This window comes from Theropithecus gelada, chromosome 11 (genome assembly GCF_003255815.1).
Source record: "Theropithecus gelada isolate Dixy chromosome 11, Tgel_1.0, whole genome shotgun sequence".
Classification (NCBI taxonomy): Eukaryota; Metazoa; Chordata; class Mammalia; order Primates; family Cercopithecidae; genus Theropithecus; species Theropithecus gelada.
This window is the reverse complement of record NC_037679.1, coordinates 80,123,226-80,144,815: the sequence shown is the minus strand read 5'-3', so window position 1 is coordinate 80,144,815 and position 21,590 is coordinate 80,123,226. Positions and strand designations below refer to the sequence as shown.

The window sequence follows — 21,590 nt, the reverse complement described above, 5'->3', positions numbered from 1 at the left end:
GCTAATCTAGGCGCTGCTGTGAATGCAGGTGCTTTGTAGATGTGGTTAATGCCACAATCAGTTGACTTTGAGTGAAGGAGGTTACCCTGAAAATATGGGTGGGCCTTCTCCATCAGTGGAAGGCCGTAAGAGCAAAAACCAGTTTCCCAGAGAAGAAGGAATTCTGCCTCAAGGCTGCAGAATTCACTCCCCGGAGTTGCCAGCAACAGATTTCAGGCCTGCCAGCCCCTGCAGACACGCGCCAAGTCCTTCAGGTAAATGCATTGGTTCTGTGTTCCTGGAGAACCCTGACTGATGGCCATGGTTAAGAGAATGGGCTTTGAGGTTGGACCTGGGTTCGAGTCCTGGCCCTGCCATCTGGTAGCTGTGGGAGATGAGGCAAGTCCCTCCCCTCCTTAAGTGTCCACTTTCTCATCCGTAAAATGGGGGTGATCATGCAGATGCCTCACGGGGTGAATGCCAGGACATAGAATGGCCTCGGTGGCTGTCACGACAGCTGCCAGGGCCGGGTCCAGGAACCTTATAGAAAGGGGGCAGCTTGCAAAAAGACAGGCTGCAAAGCCTAGCCACCTGACTCCAAAGTGCCCACTCCTGATAATGACATCATAGATTACAAACTCAGGCGACCACCCCACCGCCAGGGGTCATTGGAGCCAATGTGAGTGGATGCAGTGAAGCCTGGTGAGCTGTTATATGGGAGTATGAATTTTTCCAATTTCCCAAAAGATGCCAGAAATCCAGATTTCTATGTGAAAATTCCTGATTTTGAAATGTTAGCAGCAAATTCAAAGAATGTTCAACCCTGAGCCAAGCCAAACCAGACACACGCAAGAGTCGCTTCTGGCTCACAGACCTGCTCCTTATCATGACTTCATCTTTTTCCTCAATCCAGCCCCTGAGATGTTCTTGCAAGGTGAACCCTGTCTTCCTGGGGTCACCTGTGCCTCTTGAGCTTCATGGGCACACAGGCCATGTCTGGGAGGCGGGGAACCCCACCCAACCCCCCATGCCTGCCAGTGCTTCCCCACATGGCCTAGGCCTGCTGCATGCACAGCCCCACAGTGACAGGACAGCAACAAAAGGGGTGGGACCAACATGGAAGGGGGCGGAGACAGTAAGGGAGGGGGCGGAGCCAGGGCCTCTCACCCGTGGGGCTGGCGCTGAGCCGGTGGGCTGGCTGCAGGTGCTGGATGCCTGCTGGGTCCTGGCTGGGAACATGGAGGGTGGTGGCCTGAGAGGCCGGCGTGTGAAGCCCGGACTCACTGGAGGCCTCAGTGTCTGAGGTGAAGACCTGGGGGAGCAGAGCAGCCTCCTGAGTCCCGGGGATGTGGGGGTGAGGGGCTCTGTCACAGGCCAAGGGAGGGCCAGCAGGCCTGGACCTTACCTGCTTGGTGGGCGTGAGGCTGGCCAGGGCGCTCAGGTTGGTGGTGTCAGTGATGAGCATAGTCTGCGGGAGCAGGCCCGTGTGGGTGTACTGGGCCACCTCGGGCTTGTGGCTGTAGAGGGCTGGCCGCAGGGGAGAGAGGGGCAGACGTGGCAGACGTGCCTGACAGCCCCCGTCCCAGGCCTCAGGACCGGGGAAAGGGGGGCATGGAGCCTGCTGAACAACCAGACTGGGCAGCAATTGGAGATCCAGGACTGATTTTCAAAACTGGGGGCTCCAGATAGAGGGACAGACCCTTTCCCCATCACAGGGAACTGCTCAGCTGGGATTGATGCAGGGGAGCCTGGAGGAGGCCAGAAACCAACTCCAGCTTGTGTCACCTGGAGACAGCAGGTATGAAAGGGAACGGGAGGCGTGGGTGCAGGACTACTGTACTAAGCACAGGTGCTACGTACTAAGCGCAGGTGCTATTGTACTGAATGCAGGTGCTATGTACTAAGCACAAGTGCCATGTACTAAGCACAGGTGCTACTGTACTAAACTCAGGTGCCGTGTACTAAGTTCAGGTGGCCCCTGTCAAAGAGCAAGGCAGAGGACAGCAGTACCTCCATCTCCAGGCCACCTCTCCAAATAAAACCCCATGTTTTGCCTACAGCACTTCCCCCCACCCCGCAGGAGACACACAGACCCCACAAGAGACACACAGACGCTAGGAAAACTCACATAAACCACATATTCTCACAGTGACTCAGACAAAAACGTACACACACACATACATTCTCAACCACGTACACACAGAGACATATACAGACCCAAAATCTGTTAACCTAGTCCCAAATTCCAAAAAAGTCTGAAACCAAAAGATTTCCTTAAGATTGGCACTAGAGCTCATTTGGTGGCAAAACCCAGCCTGAACCTGACATGAGGTTATGAGTGTTTAAACTGCCTTGTAGAAATCCTACTTTGGCTGCAGAAATAGCAGTGCTTTGATCACAGTGGGCTATCTCAAACCCTGCTAGGAGTGTTATGTGATAGCTGGCATATCCACCAAATTACCTTTCTTTTCTTTTCTTTCTTTTTTTTTTTGGCAGAGTCTCACTCTGTTGCCCAGGCTGGAGTGCAGTGGCACAATCTCAGCTCACTGCAACCTCCACCTCCCGGGTTCAAGCAATTCTCCTGCCTCAGCCTCCCAAGTAGCTGGGACTACAGGCACGTGCCTCCACGCCTGGCTAATTTTTGTACTTTTAGTAGAGACGGGGTTTCACCGTGTTGGCCAGGCTGGCCTCGAACTCCTAACCTCAAGTGAGCCGCCCACCTCGGCCTCCCAAAGTGCTGGGATTACAGCTGTGAGCCACCACACCTGGCCCCAGATTACCTTTCTAAAATCTGAATAGATTTTAGAAATTCATATGGCCCGAAGAGTTTCAGAGAAACAGAGGCACGCACACACAAACGCATGCACAACTGACACACACCTAGACATGCACTAGGGATCTGCTCACACAAGCAGTCATGTGCACACACACAGATATACGTGCATTCACATGGGAACACACTGTGGCCTGCAGACACCCTCAGTCACGGAAACACACTTGTCCTGGAGACACACTCAGACTGCAACGCCTGCCAGGCACCCCCTTCCCCTGCATCCATTGACAGCCAACCTCTGTCATCATCTCCCCCTGTGTGGGGCACAGGGTGCTCACCATGGGGGCTCTGCAGCTGGGCCATGGTGGCCATGAAGGGGCTCTGGGTCACGTGGCTCTGCACAGGCGGCATGAGCGGCTGCTGGTAGGAAGGGTGCAGCGGCTGGGAGAACTGGACGGGCTGCAGGGTGGTCAGGCTGCTGCCCATGCTGTTGATGACCGGCACACTCTGTGCCTGCGTGGAGGCCAGGCCTGGAGTGGAAGGGGCGGGAATCAGCTGGGCCCCCCAGTTACATCCCATCACCCCCCAAGACCTCCCAAGGGCACCACCTCTCCTTCCCAGAGCCCGTGGTTTGGAGGAGGGGGCAGGGTGGTCAGGAAACAGCCCTCCACTGGGACCTGCCACTAATTTAAGTGGCTCTGGCAAGTCATTCCCCCTCTTTGAGCCTTTAGCTCCTTATCTAGGCTAGTGGGAGAGGCAGGCAGTGACTTGTTCAAAAGTCGTCAAACTGAGGTTCCCTGGAGCCCTGGGGTTCCACAGCAGTGCAAAAGCCCTGGGGTTAGCTCTCTGCTCCCCTCTCCTAGCAGCTCCCTATCTATCTTATGTACTGGACTTCTGCATCATTGTACCTACAAATAAAGGCTTTCTGGGCTTAATTTTTCTTCATAAAACAAAAAACTTAGAAAACATCAGTCCCCCTTACCCTGCTGTAATTTGCCCATAGACCCTTCACCTTCTGAGGTACCACAGAATTGATGTATTATGCTTAGTGCCTGCCTCCCTGCTTGAGTTGCTGAGATTTTGGTCTGTTTGGTTCACCCAGGTATCACTGATGTAGCACAGTGCCTGCTCCAGAGTAGGCACTGGATAAATACACATTGTATGAATGAATGAATGAGTCCCAGTGGCTCTTCCAGCTCCTGGATTCTGCGGTTGCCCCATAAGCCTCCCACCCAGGTGCCCACCCATCCCGTCCAGCTTACCGATGACCAGGGTGGAGGCACCTGTGTTGGTGAACGTAGGACCCAGGGAGGCAGGCTCACCAGGCCCGATGGTCATGACCCCAGGAAGTGAGGCCATGATGAGGTTCTGGGGCTGCTGGTTGAGGCCTGGGGATGTCTGCTCCAAACTGTGCAGTGCCGTCAGGGTGCTGACAGGGGGAAGGGGGCCCCCAGCTGCTGAGACCTACAAAGGGAAGCCAAGGTGAGTCGGGGGTGGGGGCGGGGTCCCAACAGGGCCTCCCTGGGGACTGTTCCAGAATCTCCCTGCCAAGGAAAGATGAGGTTGGGTTTTCCCTACAGGCAGGACGCTCACCAGCTTGGCTTCTGTATTCAGCAGGCTGTGGCTGGGCTCCAGGCCCGTGGGGGACACTTGGTGCAGGGGTGTAGACACTGTCACTAAGGGGCCGCCACTGCTTGAGGGCACTTCTGAAGTCTCACTGGTCGCCGGCTGTCCATAGCGCACACCTGGAGGGGGAAGCAGTGTCCTGCCTCAGCACCCCACTTCCCAGCCCTCCCCTGCCTCCATAGCCCTCATCGCTTCAAACTCCACTGGTCTGCTTAGGCCAGCTGCCCGTCGGCCTTTATGCAGCCAGCAAATCTGCCTGTGTTTCTACCTTTTGCCAAGCCCTGGGTTAGCTGCTCCCAGTTCCTTGAAGGCTGGGACTGCATTTATTAGCTCCATTCCCCGCCACTGCCTAGTGCTATACCTGACATGCAGTAGGTGCTCAGTGGAAGACAACTGAATTGAATTTAACTGAATTTAGTTGAGTTGAAATGAATTGAATTGATACAATCTGAAATGAATGAATTGAATGGAATTAACCCAAATCAACTTAGGTTGAGTTGAGTGGAATGATATGAAGTGGAGTGGATGGTGTGGAGTAGTATAGATTGAATTGAGTGGAATGAGTGGGATCAAGTGGAACGGGTACCGTAAAGGGTGGAGAGGATGGGTGGGAAGGAATAGAATGGAGTGGAATGGTGTAGGGTGGAGTGGATGGAATGGTGAGGAATAGTGTGGAGTGGAGTGGAATGAATGGAGTCATGTGGACAGAGTGGAGTGGAATGGTATGGTATGGAGTGGAGTGAGTGAGTTGGAGTGGAGTGGATGGAGCAGAGTGGAATGGATGAAGTATGGAGTCATGTGGGGTGAAGAGTGGATGGGACAGATAGAATAAAATAGTATGGAGTGGAGAGGAGTGGAGAAAAGAGTGGGTAGACTGGATGGAGTCACATGGGTGGAGTGGATGGAGTGGAGTGGATGGAATGGGTGGAGTGAAGTGGATGGAGCACAGTTAAATGAAGTAGAGGGAGTGGAGTAGATGGAGTTGAGTGAGTGGAGTGGATGGAGTGGAGTTGAATGGAATGGATGGAGTAAGTGGATGGAATAGAGTATGGAGTGGATGGAGTAGAGTTGAATGTAATAGATGGAGTGCAGTGAATGCAGCGGGGTATGGAGTCGATGGAGTGGAGTTGAATGTAGTGAGTGGGATGAAGTTGGATGGAATGGATGGAGTGGAGTGGATAGAGTAGAGCTGAATGTAGTAGAGTAGGGTGGATGGAGTGGAGTTGAATGTAGAGGATGGGATGAAGTTGGATGGAATGGATGGAGTGGAGTGGATGGAGTAGATGGAATAGAATAAAGTGGATGCAGTGAAGTTGAGTGGAGTGAATGGAGTAGAGTGGAGGTGAATGGAGTGGATGGAGTGGAGTTGAATGTAGATGGGATGAATTTGGATGGAATGGATGGAGTGGAGTGGATGGAGTAGATGGAATAGAGTGGATGCAGTGGAGTTGAGTGAATGGAGTAGAGTGGATGGAGTGGAGGTGAATGGAGTGGAGGGAGTAGAGGTGAATGGAGTGGATGGAATGGGGTGAATGGAATGGGGTTAATTGTAGTGGATGGAGTGGAGTGGATGGAGTGAATAGAGTGGAAAGGAGTAGAGTGAATGGAATGGAGATAGAGTGGAATGGATGAATGAACAGAGTGAAGTAGAGTGATAAGGAGTGGTGTGAATGGAATGGAACCAAACTGTAGTGCTAAGAGGTTTAGGTGACTGCTGTCACTGGGACAGTCCTCCCCAACCCTCCCACCTTCCCACGTGTCCCCTGTCCCCACAATACCACTCACCGTGGAGCTTACTGGGAGAGAGGGCAGGCGGGGGCAGGCTGGGGGAACTGTGAGCAGGCAGCGCAGGTCCCGGGCCTGGCCCTGGTGGGGGCCCGCTGTATGTGTCCATGGCCAGCTTGTGCCGGAAGGCTTCTTCTTTGCGCCGGTTGGCAAACCAGTTGTAGACACGCACCTCTGTGACGAGGTTGGAGCCCAGCCCCTGTGCCTGTGATGGGGACACCCCCCTCTGGATGCATTCCGCCCTGCAGAAATAGCCACCCATGAGTCTCCAGGCCAGGCTCAGAGGAACCCTGTCCTGGGCATGAGGGGGAGGGTTCTGAGAAGTTGAGCTCTGCCTGAGGGTTTGAAGCTGGCAGATCTGGGTTCCAATGCCAGGTCTGCTGTATGATGTTGGGCAGGTGACAGTCTGTCTGACCTCAGTCTCTCCATTCATAAAGTGAGCAAAAGAGCCATAGGATTGTAGAGGGAATCAGATTAGGTGGGTATCCATGGAAGGGTTGCTTGGTGTCCAGGGTGCAGGGGGGCTGTGAGGAATGGGGTTAGGTTCAAGTATTCTTAATTTTCTGGGCCAGGCTAAGCCAACATCAGGAGTTCTCGGCGACTGGACAGCCTTTTACAGGACCTAGAGTCACCTTCCCCTTCCCTGGCCTTGCTACAGCCCAGACCAAAACAGCACTGTTTCCCACCCGCCATTGTACCTATTGCACTCCTCCACCAGCGTCTCTCGCTCCTCCTTGCTGGGGTTCTTCTGCCTCTCATAGGCCTGGAACAGGATCTGCTGGGATGCTGGGCCCCACTTAAAACGGTTCCTCCGCCCCTTCTTGGTTGGTAGCTCATCACCTGTGGGCTCTTCAATCAGCCCTCCCTGCCCTGCATGGGTGAACTCTGCAGGCACAGAAAGCTATGAGTGGGGTACTGGCCACTCTCAACTTCCCAGGTCAGTTCCTCTGACCTTGCCCTTGATTCTTTCTCATTGCTGGGGTGCTGAACCAGAGTAGCTTACAGCTAGAACTTAGAAATCATCTAATCCAGTGATGACAAACACACAACACATATGCCATCACTTTCTTAACCAGTGTCCAAGGCAAACATCACTAATCAATCCCTGAATGCTTTCCTACCAACCCAAGATATGATCTCACCATTCTTCTCAATACAAGACTGCAGGTAAGCATTAGCATTTGTTCCTATTTGGCACATTTACTATCCCCATTTTACAGATGAGGAAGCCGAGGCTCAGAGGGCTTGCATATTTTTCCAGGGTCATGCAGTAGAGCAAACACTGGAGCCATATGTCCTCAGTAGATTCAGAATTATATTCAGCTCTCCAGACTTGAAAATCAGGCTTTAAATGCAAATGTTAGCTAGAGGAAGAGACCCAGTCAGCCTTCATCAGCTGATATCACTTTACTGGAAACTAGTCTACTGGATTATCCCTGAGCAGGCCGCCAAAGGACTGGGACACACAAGTGCCAGGACAGCACTTTATGAGAAGAGAGGAAGTTAGGTTCTGAATCAGGGGCACAGCAGCAGCAGGGCCCTCACCATCTCAGTGCCAAGAAGCAGCAGTGGGCACAAGTGGCTAGGACTACAGGCGTGCACCACACCTGGCTCATTTATTTCTATTTTTATTTTTGGTTTTTGTAGAGATGGGGTCTCCTTCTGTTGCCCAGGCTGGTCTTGAACTCTTAGCCTCAAGTGATCCTCCCACCTTTGCCTCCCTGGGTGCAACCACACCAGGCTGGGTGCTGGTAATATTCTGTTTTTTATCTGTATTGGAGTGTTCACTTTGTGAAAATTCATTGAGCTGTATGCTTTGGATTTGTGCACTTTTTATGTTAGACTTCATTTAAAAGTTTCTGTTATAGCAGACACAGTGGCACGTGCCTGTCATTCCAGCTACTTGAGAGGCTGAGGCAGGGATCACTTGAGCCCAGAAGTTCAAAACCAGTCTGGGCAACATGGAAATACCTCAGCTCAAAAAATGAAATAAATAAAAGTTTATATTATTAAGTATATAAAAAAAGAGTCATTCAACTGAAAGTAGCTGAAAAGAAGAGCTCTTTTCCTTCTGAGGTTGCTAAGCTGATAGGATGGCAGCCCAGGGCTTCCAGAACCCATCTTTGCCTATATGAGGAGAGCCTGTCTGAGAATGAAGCCAACAAAAAAGAAAACAGTCATATATTGACTCTGCATCTCAAATTCTCCAATTTCTCCTTAACTTTTAAGTTAAAAATCCCCCAGGGAAAGCTATTTGGGCCAGTTTGCATCTCTATTCTCAGCTTTAGGCTGAAGTCCTTGATGACATTTCTAACTGTTAGAAAATTTTAATGCATTTTATCGAATATTGTAAAATTTCTTCTAGTGATGGTTTTAAGAGAACACTATTTCTCTCAGAAACTAAATCTAGTTCTAACAGATTTTCAAAATCTTTATTGTTTCTTCTCATACAAATTAAAATAGTACTAAAATGTACTGTTTTTCCAAGTGTGTATTACAGCACAGTAGAGTGTGAACACCCCAATAATTGGGATGAGGGGTAGCTATAGAGTAAGGATTAGAGCCGTCTATTGCATGCACGCATACATACATACATACATTTATTTATTTGTTTATTTATTTGACAGAGTCTCCCAGGCTGGAGTGCAGTGGCATGATCTTGGCTCACTGCAACCTCTGCCTCCTGGGTTCAAGCGATTCTCTTGTCTTGGCCTCCCAAGTAGCTGGGATTACAGGCGTGCGCCACTATGTCCAGCTAATTTTTTTGTATTTTTAGTTAAGACGGGGTTTCACCATGTTGGCCATGCTGGTCTCAAACTCCTGCCCTCAAGTGATCCACCCTCCTCGGCCTCCCAAAGTGCTGGGATTACAGGCGTGAGCCACCGCGCCTGGCCTGCATACTTTTGTTTTTTTTTTCAGCAGTGATTTTTACTGTTGGTGGAAGTGTAAATTGATATAACTTCTTTGGAAGGAACTATGCCAATATGTACCCCAGATTTTAAAGCAGCTATTCTGTGTTCCAGCATTCCACTTCTAGGAACTTATCTTACAGACACAGTCACATGTGAACATGCACTTATATAAATAAGGATGTTTTTGCTGCAGTTGGTTGTATTCGCAGATTGCAAAAACCCTAAAAGTCCTTCAGTAGGTGGCCAGTTAAATAACAGCCAGCAGCCCTTATAAAGAATGAAATCAATCAATCTCTCAGTGCCAATATGAAAACATGTACAGGATTTATTGCCAAGAGACAAAACACAATGTGCAAAATAGTGTGTCTAGTATGTTCCCATTAATCAGAAAAAGAGCAAGAAAACAACATATCCATTGCTACTATATGCAGAAAATCTCTCTGGAAGGATACACAAGAGTCTGGGAATTTCAGTGGCTGCTTTAGGGGAAAGACATCTAATTTTTCTTATAAACTCTGTTTTTCTTTTTTTTAACCAAATGTGTATTGCCTTTCTTTCTTTCTCTGTCTCATTCTTTTTCTTTCTTTTCTTTCTTTTCCTTCTTTCCTTTCCTTCCTTCCTTGCTCCCTTCCCTATCTTTCCTTTCTTTCTTTTTTAGACAAGGAACCTTGCCATGTTGTCCAGGTTGGACCCGAACCCCTGGGCTCAAACAGTCCTCCCACCTCAGCCTCCCAAGTAGCTGAGATTATGGCACACCACCATGCCTGGCTATTTCTTTTTTAAAAAACCTGGATAATTAATAAATGTCAAAAAATGTTACACATAGATAGAGGTTGGAAGGTGACAGTGCACCTGGGATTTGGTGGGGTATGAGGCCTGGAGAAGAAAACCCACCATTCCCTGAGTAATAGGGCTCCCAGAGCTTCCTGAGTTTGCAGTGGAGGATTTCCTGAGCGTGGACCTTGCCTCTGAGCCTTTACTGATGCTGTTCCTTCTGCCTGAAACACCCTTCCCGGCGTCTCCAGGGGTCAAAATTCAACTCCCACTTTAAGACCTAGTCTAAAGGTCATATTTGCAATGTGAGCCTTCCTAATACCTCTGCCTTCCTGAGGAAGAACAGGTCACTCCCCAGTGGACCGTCAGCTCAGCACCCTGAAATGCTTTGTGTAATACTCTGCACTGGACCAGGCACCCCAAAAACACTTGATAAATAGTAGCCATTATTATTGTTGTTGTGGCTGCTGTTGTCCCATTCTAATACATGTCTCACTGGATCCTAATGATCTTTTCTCCCACTTTCCCACTTAACCATGGGCTCTTAGAAAGCAGGGACCCAGGCCGGGTACGGTGGCTCATGCCTGTAATCCCAGCACTTTGGGAGACTGAGGCGGGTGGATCACCTGAGGTCAGGAGTTCAAGACCAGCCTGGCCAACATGGTGAAACCCCGTCTCTACTAAAACTACAAAAAATTAGCCAGGCATGGTGGTGGGCACCTGTGATCCCAGCTACTCTGGAGGCTGAGGTGGGAGAATTGCTTGAACCTGGGAGGAGGAGGTCACAGTGAGCTGAGGTCACACCATGGAACTCCAGCCTGGGCAATAAGAGCAAAACTCTGTCTCAAAAAAAAAAAAAAAGAGAAAGCAGAGACCCAGTTCATTCATCTTTGGATGCTCAGGACCAAGCCTACTCCTGTCCCACAGAGCGCCTGGTGCAGAATAGGTAATAAATGCAGGTTGAATCCCACGGACTTCTTTCCATCTACCTGTCTGTGCAATGGGGATGGTGAAGTTTCCAGCCCCCACCTGTGAGTTAGGGGAGAGTCCTGGGCCCTCCCAGGGAAGACGCGGGGTAGGGTCGTTACTTACGCTGCGCCACCTCTCGCTGCTTGCGGACGTACCAGGTGTACAGGGCGGCCCGCTTCTGCGTCTTCATGGGGGTGCCCTTGTTGAGGTGTTGGGACAGGTGGGACTGGTTGAGGCCAGTGGTGTCGACCACCTCCCGCTGTGGGATGTTGTGCTGCTGCAGGTAGGACTTGACCATCTTCGCCACACGCCACGGGTCCTCCCTGGGAGGAAGGGCAAGGACAGGGTCTGCTCAGCAGGGGGTATCCCTCCCCATAGGTGGGGCTGGGGCCCTGGGTGCTGGAACCCTTGTCAGCCCTGAGGGTGGGGACTGTGCATGAAAGCAGTTATGGAGCCAAGGGGCCTACACTTGGACTCAGGGACAGGGAGGTATGGTCATTTATGCCAGGACACAGGGACACAGACACCTGGTCATGAGGACAGAGACTTGTAGATGCACACACATGACAAACGTGGGCACAGGCCTATGGACACAGACACTGGAACAGATAAAGGTTTAGAAACATGGATACACAGACATGGACACAGATGAAGATATATGGATAGATGGATGGATGGGTGAATGGATGGATGGGTGGATAGGTGAATGGATGGGTGGGTGGGTGAATGGATGGGTGGATGGGTGGGTGGGTGGATGGGTGGGTGGGTGGATGAACTGGTGGATAGATGGATGGACTGGTGGATGGATGGTAGGGTAGAATGGATGGACAGATAGATGGGTGGATGGATTGGTGGGTGGATGGATAATGGATGGATGGATGGATGGATGGATGGATGGATGGATTGGAGGTGGGTGGGTGGATGGATGATGGATGGATGGACGAAGGAGAACTGCTGGAAAAAGGAAAGCATTGAATCTGAAAACAAGGAAAGAAATATGGATTCTCCAATTTTACACCCAGAGCCACTGAGGCTTACAGAATTTGCATCATTTTGTCCCTTGTCCAAGGTCACAGGGCAAGCAGAGTCCCATCCACCTAAAAGGATTCAGTTCTAAGATAGCCTTTCAGGCAGAAAATTACAAAGTCAAAATGCTTCCTGAGGCTGGGTGCGGTGGCTCACACCTGTAATCCCAGCACTTTGGGAGCTGAGGTGGGAGGATCACCTGAGGTCAGGAGTTTGAGACCAACCTGGCCAACATGGTGAAACCCTGTCTCCACTAAAAATACAAAAATTCGCCGGGCATGGTGGTGGGAGCCTATAATCCCAGCTACTTGGGGGAGCTGAGGCAGGAGAATTGCTTGAACCTGGGAGGTGGAGGTTGCAGTGAGCCGAAATCTCACCACTGCAGCCTGGGTGATAGAGTGAGACTCTGTCTAAAAAAAAAAAAAAGATTCCTGAAAATCTGCACCCTTGGCTGTGGCCAGGCCAGTTTCCCCACAGCACCAGAACAGGCGGCTGGTTTTTCCACAGAGTCCCAGGTGACAGGGTTGACATTCAGAGGCCTCATAGTACCAAAAATGCATGTGAACACTGGAATGCCACCCTGTGGGCTGAGATTCTCCCACCAGAGAGACTCAAGGGACCCGATGCCACCTGTGACTCATGTCTCTGCTCACTGTAGGTCTCCCCATGGGGGACAGAAGGGATCAGACAGCCTGAGCCATATACATTTTCTCTCCTCCTCTCCTGCTCTGTCTCAATCCCCGCCTCTCTCTCTCCCTCTCCTGAACTTATATTACCAGTATGTCACAGATAGGCTGGGTGCAGTGACTCACACCTGTAATCCCAGCACTTTGGGAGGCCAAGGTGGGCGGGTCTCTTGAGGTTAGGAGTTTGAGACCAGCCTGGCCAACATGGGGAAATCCATCTCTACAAAAAAATAAATAAAAATAAAAAATAAGTCAGGTATTGTGGCAGGCGCCTATAATCCTGGCTACTTGGGAGGCTGAGGCAGGAGAATCGCTTGAACCCGGGAGGCAGAGGTTGCAGTGAGCCAAGATCGCCACTGCATTGCAGCCTGGGCAGCAGAGTGAGACTCCATCTCAAAAAAACAAACAAACAAACAAACAAAAAAAAAAACAGATAAATACAGCTCAATACAGCAGCACTGAAACAGGCAGACTGGGATTTGAACTTGGGTCTGCGTGATTCCAAAGCCTGTGCTCTCCCCTGCCTCACTGAGCAATTCGCTTCTAGAATTTGAGCCTTCTAACATTGGCACAGGTGACAAATGGCACAAGTAGAAGGCAATTCCTTGCCACGTTGCTTGCCATAGAAAAGATTAGAAGCAACGAAGGAGCCCAGCAAAAGGATCCTGATTAACTAAATGGAGGTGCATCTGTTCAATGCAACCACTGAAAAAACCCCACTGAGGAAGCTCTGTGTGCCCAGACGGAGCGGAGTTTATCTGGTGTGTCTGCTACACTGCTATTTATGAAAAATTTGAAGTGAGGTAAAAGAGGATTTCTAGAGGATTTCTACGTATTTGTGCACATGTAAAATACCAGAGGGCACTCACGGAACTGGGGACTCTGGTTGCTTCCAGAGGAGAACAAGGTGCTGGGGATGGAAGTGAGAAGGACAGTCTTCTCTGGTGTCCGTATGTACTTTGTAAATTACGTAACATATACTATACTATATATGCATACATGATTTTGATTTTTATTTTTATTTACTTATTTATTTATTTTTTGAGACAAAGCATTGCTCTGTGGCCAGGCTGGAGTGCAGTGGCGCGAGCTCAGCTCACTGCACCCTCCGCCTCCTGGGTTCAAGCGATTCTCCTGCCTCAGCCTCCCGAGTAGCTGGGATTACAGGCACGGGCTACCACACCCAACTATTTTTTATATTTTTAGCAGAGACGGAGTTTCACCATGTTGGCCAGGCTGGTCTTAAACTCCTGACCTCAGGTGATCCACCCACCTTGGCCTCCCAAAATGCTGGGATTACAGGTGTGAGCCACCATGCCTGGCCAATATTTATTTGTATGTATTTATTTTCTTTTCAGAGGCTACTTGTTCTGTCACCCAGGCTGGAGCTCAGTAGCATGATCACAGCTCACTGTAGCCTCAAACTCCTGGGCTCAGTTGGTCCTCCCACCTCAGACTCCCAAGTGCTTGGGACCACAGGCACGTCCCAACGTGCCAGCTAATTTTTGTACTTTTTTTTCTTTCTTTCTTTTCTTTCTTTCTTTTTTTTTTTTTTGGTAGATCAGGGACTCGCTATGTTGGCCAGGCTGGTCTCAAACTCCTGGGCTCAAGCGATCCTCCCACCTTGGCATATATAATATTTAAAACTGAATTGTAAACCAGCAATGGTGGCTCATGCTGGTAATCCCAGCTATTTGAAAGGCTGAGGTGGGAGGATCACTTGAGCCCTGTAGTTCAAGACCAGCCTGGACAACATAGTGAGACTCTGTCTCTATAAAAAAAATAAATAAATTAGCCAGGCATGGTGGTGCACACCTGTAGTCCCAGCTTCTTGGGAGGCTAAGGTATGAGGATTCCTTGAGCTCAGTAGTTTGAGACCAGCCTGGACAACAGAGTGGGACTCTGTTTCTACAAAAAAATAGAAAAATTAGCCAGGTGTGGTGGCACAAGCCTGTAGTCCCAGCTACTCAGAAGGCTGAGACAAGGATCTCTTGAGCCTGGGAGGTCGGGGCTGCAATGAGCTGTGATTGCGCCACGGCACTCCAGCCTTGGTGACAGAGTGAAACCCTGTCTCAAGGCCGGGCGCGGTGGCTCAAGCCTGTAATCCCAGCACTTTGGGAGGCCGAGGCGGGCGGATCACGAGGTCAGGAGATCGAGACCATCCTGGCTAACATGGTGAAACCCCGTCTCTACTAAAAATACAAAAAAAAAAACTAGCCGGGCGTGGTGGCGGGCGCCTGTAGTCCCCTCGGNAAGCCTGTAGTCCCAGCTACTCAGAAGGCTGAGACAAGGATCTCTTGAGCCTGGGAGGTCGGGGCTGCAATGAGCTGTGATTGCGCCACGGCACTCCAGCCTTGGTGACAGAGTGAAACCCTGTCTCAAAAAAAAAAAAAAAAAAAATCTGAAAACTCATGTTTCTTGAGGATTTACTGTGAGCCACACACTGTGCTGAGGGCAGCCACTTACATCTTATAACCCTACGAAGTAGACGCTATGCCCATTTCACAGAGGAGAAAACTGAGGCTCAGAAAGGCGCAGTCACTTGTGCAAGGTGATCTAGTTGGGACTCCAAAAAAATTTCATGTTGCCAGGAACCCCCCCGCGGGCCTCTCCCCAGCTTCTCTCTCTCCCTTCTTTCCTGGGCTCCTAGGATCCTCTCTCCTTCACCTCCCCGCTTCTCTGGTTGCCAGTCAGAGCTCAGAGGGAAGGGCAGTACAAAGTCCAGCCTGGTGCTCCGTGGCAAACATGTTTATCTGATCCTAGAGCCAGGCTGCCCGATGCCTCCCCTCCCCCATCTGCAGCCATCACCCTCCTGTGCCGTGTCCTCCTGTGTCCTCCCTTCCTCCATCCTTCCCTTCTCTCTCTCCCAAAGAGAATAGGGTCAGTCTTCCTCTCACCAGAGCCTCTCCTGGGCTCAAACCAAAGATTTGCTATGTGCCCCTGTCCATCTGATTCCATGTCTGTCTGTTTCTCTCTCTCTCTCTCTCTCTCTCTCATTCTCCCATACCAGGTCAAATTTAAGTTGAACTTGAAAATAAAACAAAGGCCGGCCAGCCTGCACGAATACATGTGCAACCCTTAGAAACAGAAGACAGGCCGGGCGCGGTGGCTCAAGCCTGTAATCCCAGCACTTTGGGAGGCCGAGACGGGCGGATCACGAGGTCAGGAGATCGAGACCATCCTGGCTAACACGGTGAAACCCCGTCTCTACTAAAAAATACAAAAAACTAGCCGGGCGCGGTGGCGGGCGCGTGTAGTCCCAACTACTCGGGAGGCTGAGGCAGGAGAATGGCGTGAACCCGGGAGGCGGAGCTTGCAGCGAGCTGAGATCCGGCCACTGCACTCCAGCCTGGGCAACAGAGCGAGACTCCCGTCTCAAAAAAAAAAAAAAAAAAAAAAAAAAAAAAAAAAAAAAAAAAAAACAGAAGACAGGCTTTTGAATGTGAAAATGGAAAGCAAACTGTTAAAGTGAGCTGATACGAATGTTCCGCTTTTAAACAATTCCTAGTAGATTTGGGCAACAAATCCATAACAAAAAAGTGAATTTTCAATGCCAGTTAGGAGACAGAGAGCCGAGAGGGCCTGGCTTTCCCTTTTCTGGGAGAAGCCTCCTGTGCCACTTTTTTCTAGAACCTACTGAATCAATGTCTCTCTCTCCCCCCACCCCCCACTCTCTTGCTATCACTCTCTTCTATCTCTCTGTGTATCTCTTACACACACACACACACACACACACACACACACACACAGAGTCTCCAAGGGCCTGACTCTTTTTGAGGGCAGCTTCTCCAACTGTCCTAGCTCAGAACTGAGAGGCCAAGGCTGCACTCGGTGGTTCATGCCTGTAATCCCAGCACTTTGGGAGGCCGAGATGGGTGGATCACATAAGGTCAGGAGTTAGAGACCACCCTGGCCAACATAGTGAAACCCTGTCTCTACTAAAAATACAAAAATTAGCTGGGTGTGGTGTCGTGTGCCTGTGGTCCCAGCTACTCAGGGGACTGAGGCAGGAGGATCACTTGAACCCAGGAGGCAGAGGTTACAATGAGCCGAGGATTGTGCCACTGCACTCCAGCCCCAGCAGCAGAGTGAGACTCTATCCCCCCCGCCAAAAAAAAAGAACGAAAAGAAAAAGAAAAGAACCAAGAGGCCAAGTCTCCAGGCATCTCCTGCTTTGACTCTAATGGGTTTGAGAGTCAAAGCAACATGGGTTAAAATCCCACCACTGCAACCTAGCCGCACGTGCTCCTGTATGACCCACATCTGCCCTGTAACGTGGGGAAAATCCACCCCTACCTCACACCGCTCCTGGGAAAATTAAATGAACTTCAAATAGGGAGGATGAACTTAGGGCAGTGCCTGGCACACAGTAAGTGCTGAATTTGTGGAATAATATTGTCATCATCATCATCTTAATGCAGCCCTGGAGACCCTTGACCCCACACAGCAGAGCCCAGGAGAGGTGAAGACCCGCCCACATCTTCCTCCTCTCTCTCCTACCCATTCCGGGGTCAATCAAATGTCCAAGGCTTTGAGCCTCTTGCCCTCTTGCCCCTGGAGTTTCAGGGCATGCAAGGTTGTGGTGTTCATCCCCACATCTGGAGGGGGAGCTGACTTCTCAGTGTGGGGGCTTTAGATATGGCCTTGATTCTTTGCTTAACCTCCGTGTGCCTCAGTTTCCTCATCTGTGAAATAGGGCGAATGATATTTCAGACTTCAGAGATGGTGGGAAGGGAAAAATGAGCTCAGTGCATTTTGTAAGCCCTTTATGAACTCCAAAGCACTGTATGGAAGTGAGCTGATGGTCAAGTTGAACAGCAGGAATGACAGGAAAGTGCAACCTCGAGGTTGCTGTATGGAGCTTAAGGTAGGAGGACCCAGGTCCAAATCCTGGCCTGCCTTCAGTCCTTCGGAAGAGTTTTGTTCGGTGAGGCACTGCCTCTCTCAGCCTTAATTTGCTCATCTGTAAAATGGGATCACTAATAATGACTGCTGTGTATTGCACTTACTACATGTGTACTCTACAAGTGCCATGCCATTTTACCCTGTGGACAAGGGTTATTGTCATCTCTACCCTGTAGACAAAACTGAGGCTCAGAAAAATGAAATCACCTGCTCAGGCTAGAAAGGGGCAGAGCTGGGATTAGGATGCAGGCAGTCTGGCTTTTGTCGGGGTGTCAGATCCTCTGTCCTCCCTTGGCAACTGTCTTCCTGGGTCTCGGTGCCCTGATCCTGCCTGATGGGCAGGATCAGAGCACTTCAAGGTTGGGGTTTGAAGGCCGGGGGCAGTGGCTCATGACTGTAATCCCAGCACTTTGGGAGGCCAAGGCAGGTGGATCACCTGAGGTCAGGAGTTCGAGACCAGCCTGGCCAACATAGTGAAACCCCATCTCTACTAAAATACAAAACATCAGCCAGGCATGGTGGTGAGCACCTGTAATCCCAGCTACTCGGGAGGCTGAGGCAGGAGAATCACTTGAACCCAGGAGGCGGAGTGCAGTGTGCCACTGCACTCCAGCTGGGGCAACAGAGCAAGACTCTGTCTCAAAAACAAAAACAACAAAAAAGAAACAGGTTGGGGTTTGAGCTGATCAGGGACAGAAAGGACCTGGGAGGACACCCAGGAAGGAACCCTGGGTCCCAGTTTCTCCCTTGGCCACATCTCAGGCTGCTGGGCCCTGGCCAACAGGGCAGTAGATATCTTCAGGGCCTCAGAGAATCCCAGTCACTCACTCATTCCTGCTGTGCATCAGCCACTGGGCAGGATGTGGGTACAAGTGGTGAATAAGGCAACACAGGCCTCGTCCTTGAAGAGCTTCTATTTTCATGGCAGGAGATAGAAAACAAACAGATAAATCAGATGATCACAAGTCATGACAGGGAACCAGAGAAAGTAAATGACAGCAGTGGAAGAGAGTGATGGGGGGTGGGGCCCCCTTTTGAATGGAGCAATCAGGGAGATGAAGGAGAAGAAACCGGCCATGGGAAGATCTGGAAAGGGGTTCCAAGCAGCAGGAAGAGCACGTGCAAAGGCCCTGGGGTGGGAATTGGCTTGGGGTGCTGAGGAACAGCAAAGCCAAAATGGCTACAGCAAAGGCAGGAAGGAAGAGAAAGACCTGGGAGGAGATCCAGGAATTTGGTGGGGTGGAGGGAGGGGAACGAAACCAAGGCAGGGAGTTTGGATTTTATTCCTTGGCCAGGAAGGGAAACTAAGGCAGAAGGAGAGGAACAGACTTGCCCAAGTTCACTCAGGGAACTAAGGGGCAGATCTGAAGAAAGAGCTCAGGTTCCTGCAGTGGCCAGAAACATGGGCCACCCCAGGGAGACCTGGGACCCAGGACACACCCAGCTTCTTCCCAGACACTGACTTCTCCCAGGAAACAGCTTCTACTAGACGTTCCGCCTCTGTACCATCTTCCCAGCCTCAACCTCCCCGATGGCTCAGGCCTTCAACAGGGGTCCCCCGCCCCTCTCTCCCTGGCTCCTTCCCCGACCCTGACGCTGGAGGCCCCACTTTTTTCACTCAGGGCGTTTTCCGATCCCTTTTGTTACCTGAACAATAAGTAACCCAGGTAGTTAGTTATAAACTGTAGAGGAACAAGGAGCTGGTTGATAATTTATAGCAACATCTCACATTTAAATGGAAAGTAAATAGCATGCTGTTAGCATTAAAGAAAACCCAATCGGGGCAGGCGGGAAGCACTCCAGCCTCCTTGCAAGCTTGGGGCACCTCATTCTCTCCCGTGCCCCTTCTCCCAGCTGGGTCTGAGCCCCCGCCCCCCGGCTCCTCCGTTCCGCTTCTCCCAGCTTCTCTCTCCATCTACCCAGATGGCCTCTTTCTACACTGTCTGCCTCGGCTTCCAGGTCTCTGCTGGTCCCTAGGAAGCACTTTGACCTCTGCTTCCCCTTCAAATGCTGTGGATCAAGGCTCCCCCAACCCCACCATCCCACCAAAGGGGGCTGCTGACCAAGAGAGCTCACTCAGTCAGGTAAGAAAGCATCCCTTGCCCCCACCCTCACCCCAAAGCCCCCAATCCCATCTGGGGCCCTGGGCAGGTCCGGCCCAGCCCCACCCCGTCGAGTTGCCTTCGCCCTGGGTCTGGGATGCCTGACTCTTTGCCCCTCCCCTGCAGCTCTAGAGTCCTTTGCCCTCCTCTTCCTGCCAAGTCAGGGGGCCCTGACTGCTCCCCTGCCCCCTGTCCAGGCCCTCGGGAGGCTCCCTGAGGCCTCTGGGAAAGCAGGAATCCACCAGCCCTCCCCCACCCCAGCTGGGATCAGGACCTTGGACAGAAAAGAGATGGGCCCCTTCAGAGCATCTTTGGGACTCGCTGTCTCTCTGACTCCCTGGCCACCCCCTGCAGGCCTCTGACCCCTCATCATAGCAATTGAGAGCAGCAAACAGAGTAGGTTTGGGGCCTCCGTTGGGTGAACTTAGTCCAGCTCCTTCCCCGCTCTAAGCCCCGGTTTCCCCATTTGTGAAACAGAGTCACTGATAGCTTCTGCCCAGGATTTCTCTCACCGTGAAGGGAAATTATTCCTGTGAAACCTCAGCACAGCGCCCAGGAAGTAGTGAACCTCCCCAAGCAGCCGCTATAGGGTGAAGGTCAGGGAGCCCCTGGGGAGGGGTGGCCCCTGCAGCCCCCAGGCCACCCTTCCTTCTCCCCCACACCCCATCCCCCACCCCCACTAGGTGGGAGGTGGGTTGGCCCAGATCTTTCCAGGCCACCATTTCCACAAGTTAATGATCACAGACCTTATCAGAGCCTTTCGCCATTTATAAATTTATAAAACAAAAGAGAAATAATAAAGCATGTGGGTAATTAGTAACTAGGTCAGCTCTGCTGAGGAGAGGGGAGGCATCGAGCTCAGGACCCACCCAGTTCTCCAGGAGACGGGGAGTCTGCCAGTGGATGGGAATGTAGAACGGGGAGCCTCTAATGGCGCCTGCTGGTGAGGTGGGGTGCCTGTGGCCACACAGGAAAGGGGAGCAGCTCCCACCTCGAGGCTCTGTCTGCCTCAGGTAAGAAAGACCTGGGCTTCCCTGGCTAAATGCATGAGTCCCTAGGAGGCCAGGGAAGCCCCCAAAACCCCAGCTTCGGGCCCTCCTCCCTGGCAGTGCTTCCTGGGCCCCGGAGCCTACCCGCTGAGGACTCAGTGCAGGAGTTAGGGTCTGGAGAGTATACATGATCCTAGGGGCTAAACATTTCCACCACCCCCCAGTTCTCCAGGCATTTGAGTTGTGAACTCACCTGCTTTTTCTCCCATCTTGGACCCCCCGGGAAATGTCTCCTGCCCAGGGACTGGGCTGAAGGCCTCAGCTCGTGGGGATTTGGGACTCCGCAGAGGAGAAGTTCAGGGGCTGGAGGCTCAACCCTCCAAGCAAGGACCCCTGGGCTCTCATGGACCCTGTCCTCCTTCCCAGCAGCTAGGCTAAAGGCTGAAGCTCATGGGGACTCGACTCAGAAGGGGGGCTCGTTAGGAGCTGAGGGGGGCCCCTCTAGGCTCTTCCTGGGACCTGGGACGGGGAAGGGCTCCTTACTGCAGAAGGGTCTCCACCACGGCTTTCTGGTGGGCTGCCTCCTCAGGGCTGAGGTTCTCCAGCTCTTTGAGGATGGGTGGCGTGAAGTCTTCCCCATCGTCGTCCGTATCATCCTCGGAGCCCCGAGTCTCCCCCAGCCCATTGGGCAGCTCAGCCAGCTCCCCTCGACCGCCGCCGCAGGACTCCCCCTTGTCCAGGGGGCCATCTCCAGCCAGGAGGTAGGGCTCCGGCTCACCCAGTGCCTGGATCAGTGCCTCTTTGCTCAGCCCTGACTCGAGCAGGGCCGCCAGGAGCTCCGTCTGCAGCTGGCTCAGTTTAGAAACCATGGCTCGGCTGCCACAGGGCCACGCGGCCTGGGTCCACCACGCTAGCCGCCTCCCCCACTGCGTGGGTTGCGTTTGCCTGCCAGCCGGCAGACACAAACCAAACTCCTTGCACCCACTGCCCCCCCAAAACCCCACTAGCCAAGCCCCGTGGGCACCCCCAACCCCCAACCCTGGCCCCAGCGGCCCGTGAATCAG

General features: G+C 51.7%; 1 protein-coding gene across 3 annotated transcripts in view; it reads right to left on the bottom strand.

Annotated features, from left to right (window-relative positions):
- The window catches only part of HNF1A (HNF1 homeobox A), a 23,328-nt gene extending 1,738 nt beyond the window's left edge, over positions 1-21,590 (bottom strand). Inside the window, exons 1-9 of one of the 3 annotated variants that reach the window (XM_025403174.1) lie at positions 21,070-21,590; positions 10,942-11,141; positions 6,862-7,048; positions 6,164-6,405; positions 4,346-4,497; positions 4,015-4,216; positions 3,091-3,282; positions 1,385-1,506; positions 1,147-1,312 (exon numbers count right to left, since the gene is read on the bottom strand). In XM_025403174.1, the coding sequence (XP_025258959.1) occupies positions 1,147-1,312; positions 1,385-1,506; positions 3,091-3,282; positions 4,015-4,216; positions 4,346-4,497; positions 6,164-6,405; positions 6,862-7,048; positions 10,942-11,141; positions 21,070-21,395 (1,789 nt within the window). In that variant the 5' untranslated portion in view covers positions 21,396-21,590. Of the gene's footprint in view, positions 1-1,146; positions 1,507-3,090; positions 3,283-4,014; positions 4,217-4,345; positions 4,498-6,163; positions 6,406-6,861; positions 7,049-10,941; positions 11,142-21,069 lie in introns of all 3 variants that reach the window. The other 2 variants (XM_025403175.1, XM_025403173.1) reach the window with 2 other exon arrangements.